The sequence below is a fragment of the Dermacentor variabilis genome, chromosome 2 (assembly GCF_050947875.1).
Source record: "Dermacentor variabilis isolate Ectoservices chromosome 2, ASM5094787v1, whole genome shotgun sequence".
Lineage (NCBI taxonomy): Eukaryota > Metazoa > Arthropoda > Arachnida > Ixodida > Ixodidae > Dermacentor > Dermacentor variabilis.
The window spans coordinates 37,751,091-37,757,698 of NC_134569.1; the positions used below are offsets into that span (position 1 = coordinate 37,751,091).

At 47.3% G+C, this 6,608-nt stretch overlaps 1 protein-coding gene across 1 annotated transcript; it reads left to right on the plus strand.

The window, feature by feature from the left end:
• Positions 1 to 519: 519 nt before the first annotated feature.
• On the plus strand, positions 520 to 2,670 carry RpS15 (ribosomal protein S15). Its single transcript, XM_075680169.1, has 4 exons — positions 520 to 604; positions 872 to 963; positions 1,335 to 1,569; positions 2,532 to 2,670. Exons 1-4 carry the CDS (start codon positions 596 to 598, stop codon positions 2,643 to 2,645), a joined length of 450 nt encoding a protein of 149 aa, XP_075536284.1. The 5' UTR covers positions 520 to 595; the 3' UTR covers positions 2,646 to 2,670.
• Positions 2,671 to 6,608: the final 3,938 nt, after the last annotated feature.

A 6,608-nucleotide genomic window follows, 5' to 3' on the forward strand; every position in this document is an offset into this window, starting at 1 on the left:
TCTTTGCTGTCGTGTGCGTTTATTCCAGTCGAGGCCATCGTGCCACCTGGAAACCGCATTCTGTCAGTAGCCCTACACGAAATGCAACCGCTGGAGCGCGGCGGCACAACTCGGGGTAACGGCGGCGTAATATACGAAAAACCGCTCGGGATGCCCTTAAAAGTCAGTTGAGGGTGTGCCTTAACTCGATATGACTCAGTGCTACATGTATTCTGCTGCGCCTCGATCGTGCTCCCGCCAGTTTGGTTGCTGTGTGGCAAACGTAGCGCCTACATACATATGTAGGCGTTACGTTTGCCACACAGCAACTAAACTCGCGGGAGCACGATCAAGGCGCAGCAGCCAGAAACCCAGTAAAGCCACAGAACACCTGGTAAACTGTGCAAAACCCCGTTTCCGTTTCCTGTTGTACAGCGCCACCCGTGGTCGCATACTTTAGTTCACGACGCCACCGCTACGCTTATTTCCGTAGCACTGTGGAAGGTACAGTTTCCCTTCTCTAAGTTTGTATAGGTGTTCTGTGGCACAACTGGTTCCGCTTCCGTGCGTGCTAGGCCTTCCTTTTTAATTCGTGCAGGTTTTCGCTGCATTCACCATGGAGGACGTAAGTTTCAAATCTTTAATAATCTTCCAAACTGTTGGTTCATTACAACAACTAATGTTAAGGAGAAAGCGTGAAGGCAACGCGTTATCTTTAAGCCTTAATATTTCTGTTTCTGGGCGCTTATTAAATGACTTATTTGGACTTGGCGACCGTGGTGCTGTTGATGCAAAGTCTCGTTACCCAGACAACCGAACTGTTAATGTTGCTTAGAATCGTGTTACTGCATGTCCGAGATTACAGCTGATGTTATGTTACTTTCATTCGCAGGAAAACCAGCAGGAGTTGGCCAAGAAGAAGCGTACCTTCCGCAAGTACACTTACCGGGGAGTTGACCTGGATCAACTGCTTGACATGTCCAGGTGAGTTGAATACGCACGCCGATTTTTGTCGCGTTTTGCCCTGACGCAGCGGCAACAAGTTGGCGAAACTGAGGCGTAACTGCCCGTGCTGACAGTCGAGACGCCTAGGCAGTCTTTTCGAATTTCAGTTTGGTCAGTGCACGCGGTGAAATGTCCAAGGAAAACGAAACGCATTCTTGGTAGCCTTGAAGGCTGAGCCGCTTGCTAGCTGGACATGAAAGTTCGTATTCTAAGGGCGTTGTGATTACCTGCATTTCAACAAAATCCACCGTATGCATGTAACCTTTTTAGCACGCAGCTGGCGAAGCAGACGCACTGCCACGCACGACGCTGAAGTAGTAACTAAAATCTTTACGTTGCTCTGCTTTCAGCACGCAGTTGATGGAGCTGATGCACTGCCGTGCGCGGCGGCGTTACGCGCGTGGTCTGAAGCGTAAGCCGCTGGCTCTCATCAAGAAGCTGCGACGCGCCAAGAAAGAGTGTGGGCCGCTGGAGAAGCCTGAAGTCGTCAAGACTCACTTGCGTGACATGCTTGTTGTGCCCGAAATGGTGGGATCCATTGTCGGTGTCTACAACGGCAAAGCTTTCAACCAGGTTGAAATCAAGGTACGTCAAATTTGTCCGTGTGCGAGCCCGGCTGCTTTCGTCTGTGGCTGTTATGTATACGTGGCTGCTCATTATGTGAAAGCTTAGCGAGCGCAGCTTTGTCTGAAAAGGTAGCGTTTGTTGTGAAATTGCACTTTTTAATGGGTGGAGCTATCTCTAGCTAACTGCAAGTTTCACCCAGTTCACATCAAAAAACTCGCAACTGTGGTTACGGTTGGCATCGGTTCCAGCTTCCAAGCCTACTCAAAAATAAACACTGTGAATTCCGGATGTCTCGCCTTATTTTGCATCAAATGCAAAAAAAAAGTGGCCAACAGTGCACCTTAAATTACTGTGTCACTGTGAAAGGACCCAAATCTCCATCAGAAATTGTTAGTGCCACTCAGCACATCATGAGCGGAGCACATGCTTGCATTTTGCTGGCAGTGGCCATGATTAGCCTCGGGTGCTGCTGCCATTGCAGCAGTTTACTGGCGTGATGCGACGGCCATTTGTTAGTGGCCTAGAAATTAAGCACTATAAACCCAAAGGCATGTTTCAATTCAGGTTAATGAAATCTATGTGCTTCCAGGCGACCACAGTGCTTTGAAGCTTGGAGACGTGCATAACTGCTTGCATTGCTTTAATTAAAGCATAGGGATATTTATGCCAAAGCTGTTACCTTCATATCAAGTGTAGTACTCATGATAATGCTGTAGTGTCCTGCTCTGAAGCCATTTCTGCTTCCATTAAACTGCTCGCCACATTTCATATGTGGCTTCATCCAACTTTGGCCGGCTGTTTTTGTATGCGTGTGTGTGTGCGTGCGTGTGTGACTGAGCACTTCAGTGATGATTTTGTTCTCACGATGGTCTACCGACGAAAACCTGAGGACACCTTACACATATCTGACGATAGTGCCAGAATGATAAGGATGTAGCTGCTTTTCATGCGTGTCACTAAGGCTGGTTTTCCCCTTGCAGCCCGAAATGATTGGCCACTACCTTGGAGAGTTCAGCATCACCTACAAGCCTGTGAAGCATGGTAGGCCCGGTATTGGTGCTACACATTCTTCTCGCTTCATTCCTCTGAAGTAGGTGAATAAACATATTCCTCCTGTTGTTTGTGTTGTTCATGACCCATTTTGAGATCGTGCTCCAGGAAAGCTTGAGGCAAAATGAGATGCAGGCTAGCATAGCTGCCAACTCTCCTAGATTATTTGTCAAGTTTACAAATTAGAGCTTGTGCGATGTGACTGTTGCAGGCTTTACAAAAAATAAATTGTTTGCAAAAAATGTTGCGTTCGTCAATCACTGGCCATGCATTTGGAAGTCTGCTGATGCTAAAAGGATGTCAGGGGGGTACTTCTAGCAAGTTTACCTAGGCAAGTTCCTGAAGCTAGTGAAATTGGCAACGGCAGTTGCCAATCTATAAATTGTGTGTTGGTGTCTGCTATTCTAAGTTGGCTGCTGCTTGTATGGTGTGGCTATGGATAAATCCTATCAAAGTTTGCAGAATCTTGCTTTTTGGCCTGCATTCAAAATGCGTGGCATTGTTTGCCTGTTCTTCTGGTTGCCAACTGATGACTACAGTTGGATGCCTTTGTAATGCAAGTGCTTGAGGCCTCTGAAATACTTTGTTATACAGGTTATTGTAGAGGTGTTTGACTGTATGCCTGTGGTAAGGTGTGCATGAATAATGTTGATTGAACCAGGCAAGAAAAGTGCCAGGTGAGCTGAATGAGGCAGAAAAAAAGTATTTTCATGCAAAATTTGGTAAGGCTGCAATAACTGCAAAAGTTTTCAAGTTGAAAAGTGTCGCTGTGCCAAGTTTATTTGTATTGGGATAAGGAAAACTAAGGATGGCAAGTCGAGAGATGGATAGATTGTATTCATGCATGCTGAGGTTGGTCTTGTTAGCGGAAGTTCATTATAGCAAACGGTGGTGGTGCACCGTTGGAATTCTGGCAGTTAAGTTTTGCTGGCATCTGCTGAAACAGTTACTTGAACATGGATATTATTGCATTTGAAAAGAAAACCCTAGAAACTCTTGTGGACATTTTCAATGAAAAATACTCCAATGTTCACAAATACATAGGTGTCCATATGTAGCTGTGCTTCGGCATGGAATTCTAGGAAGTTTGGCACTGGCACTACTAAAAAGTGTAGCAGCTCCCTCCAGCAGAGAGCCAATACACTTGATATGCCCTTCAAGTTAAATTGTGGGGTTTTACATGCCAAAACCACGTTCCGATTATGAGGCACGCCGTAGTGGAGGACTCCAGAAATTTCGACCACCTGAGGTTCTTTAACGTGCACCTAAATCTAAGTACACTGGTGTTTCCGCATTTCGCCCCCATCGGAATGCGGCCGCTGTGGCTGGGATTCGATCCCGTGACCTTGTGCTCAGCAGCCTAACACCATAGCCACTGAGCAACCACGGCGGGTATGCCCTTGAAGTTGATGCTGATGTTGCACAGGGCACTTTTGATTGCGATAAGGATAGAATTTCTCAATTGCAGTTGGCTCCTTAGTGCATGCTATGAAAAAGCCAATCGTAAGTGCTGTGTTTGACTAGGCTACAAAAGGAAGCATTGCCTTTGTTGAAATACATGGGAAGGGGAGAACTGTTTCTTGGTACCCAGCGTAAAATTTTATTACGTTTGCTGCACTTGAAAGCAAGTTACAATCTGCCTCTTATATAGAGGTGATTTCTTTTTATTTTCAGAATTTGTAAATTGCAAAATAAAACCAGCATGAGCCTTTTAACTCTGCACTCTAAAAATAGTATAAAAACACATTGACATATGCTATGGATGCAGAAGAACAGGGCACAGGGCTGACGTATGCCCCAACCCTGAAGACAAGATTTGCCGGGGATGTGGGTGCAAGAATCTTCAGCAGGATTACATCTGCGACACGGAGTGCCAACTGTGCGGCAAAGACCACCTCACGGGAGACAAGAAGTGCCAAGCAAGATACAAGATACCGTACCTGGTCAGGAGACACCACTGGGAGCGACGGAGGAGGGAAGAAGAAGAGGCCAAAGAGGAAGAGTACTACTACCACAGCTACAAAGAAACAGAGGGAGCAACAACAATAATCATAAGACTTTAGCGAGCAAGCAGCCTTCAACCGACAGAGAAGAAACAAGCAGGAAAAACTGTGGAAGACAGCGCTCCGGTTCCTTCCCGAGACTGCCAGGGGAAGCCGGTCGCGAACGCTCCAGGACAAGATCGTGGACGAGATCAAGGTCGAGGTCCGGTTCGAGAACTAATCGAGGGGGAGACGGGAGCAAAGCACAGGTGAGCTGGGCAAGCGCAGTCTCCGGCACTGCTACTCAATCACCTAAAGTTACAGGGTCCGCCCAGAAAAGGAAATGACTCAGATTAGAAACATGTTAGAACAGATTACCCGAGAGAATGCAACGCTTAAAGATGAGATCAAGCAGCTTAGGGCAGAAAATGCGAAGGTTCAGCAACAAAAGAATGGCAATGCACCCCCCGCCAGTACGACGTCGACGCGTAGTCTGGCTCCAACGCCCGTTCCCACGCAAGCAAACGGAGAAGCACCGCCACACAAAAGGAACGCAAGAAACGGCTGAAGAGTGTCTTTGCAATCAGCGAGGTTATGGGAACGTTTAAAGGAATGTTCGATGGGTTTCAGCAACAAATCGCAAACATGTACGTAGAGATTAAACTACGATTCAATGGATTAGAGAATAGAGTAGCGGCACTAGAAAGCACACTAAAGGATATTAGGCCGGCAGGCGCAGGACCGGTTAAAAGCAAACCGTATAGCAGGCCGAATGCAGTAGAAAATAGCAAGGCCACCGGGGAAGAACAGATAAATCAACATGGCGCTGCGTAACCAATACGCGATTTGGCAATGGTACTGCCGCGGGTATCGTCGCAAGCGAGGAAACCTGCAGCAGTTCGTAACAAGCAAGGCGGCCCTCGCCAGATGTCCTCGCCCAGCAGGAAACCGGGGGATCGCAAAATTATCGGGGTATAAATCGTACACTGCTTCCGGCGAGAAGGCAACCGTCACGACGCTGATACACAGAAACCTCTCGGCTGTCGAGCACAATACCGGTGTACGCGGCATAGACCACGTCCTGATTGAAATAATTCCCTCCTGTAAAGAAGAGGGAAGTCTATTTATTCTGAACATATATAGTCCACCCCGGCACAAGCCCAAATTTGGCCCACTCTTCCGCAAAGTGTTGAGCGTAGCGCACAAGCAGGCACTAGTCGTGGTCGGCGATTTTAACGCGCCAAGCGCAGCTTGGGGATACAGCATAGAGAACATTAAGGGCCGAAGCCTATGGGCAGATGCTCAGCACGAAGGACTAACGCTCATAACTGACCCTCAGGCACCAACCAGAATAGGAAACAGCGTAACCAACGACACGACACCAGATCTCACATTTACGAAGAATGTAGCAGTTTCTCAATGGACAAACATGCAGGAAAGCTTAGGTAGTGACCACTACATCGTTGTTACAACGGTACAAGCAGGCCCAAGGAAAAAGAGGGGGAGAGAACTGAAGCTAGTAGAATGGGACTCTTTCCGCAAAATCCGACAAGATGATGCGGAAGACACTATAACGGACATTGAGAAATGGGCAGAGAAACTGCAAGAAAACATTAAGCGCGCTACCAAAACCGTTCCAGAGGAGGCAGGTATAGAGGAGATGGATAGCAGATTATTGCACATGTGGGAAGCGAAAGGTAGCATGCTGAAAAGATGGAAAAAGCAAAGACATAATCGGAAATTAAGGAAGAGAATTGTGGAATTGAACAAGGAAATCGAGATATATGCAAATAGGTTAACCCAACCGGAGTGGGAAGCCACGTACGACTTGATGGAAAGGCAGATAGGAATGTCCAAGACCTGGAACATTCTCCGATGCCTCTTGGACCTCGGAAGTACAAAAAATTGGAGGCTTATCAAGGTTAAGCCCAGTGGATGCGAAGCATCCACTGGGCTTAACCTTAGCGTATCCTTAGCGTTTGGAGGCATCTTGACTGCATACACGCCCGGCGCAAAGACGCTGGC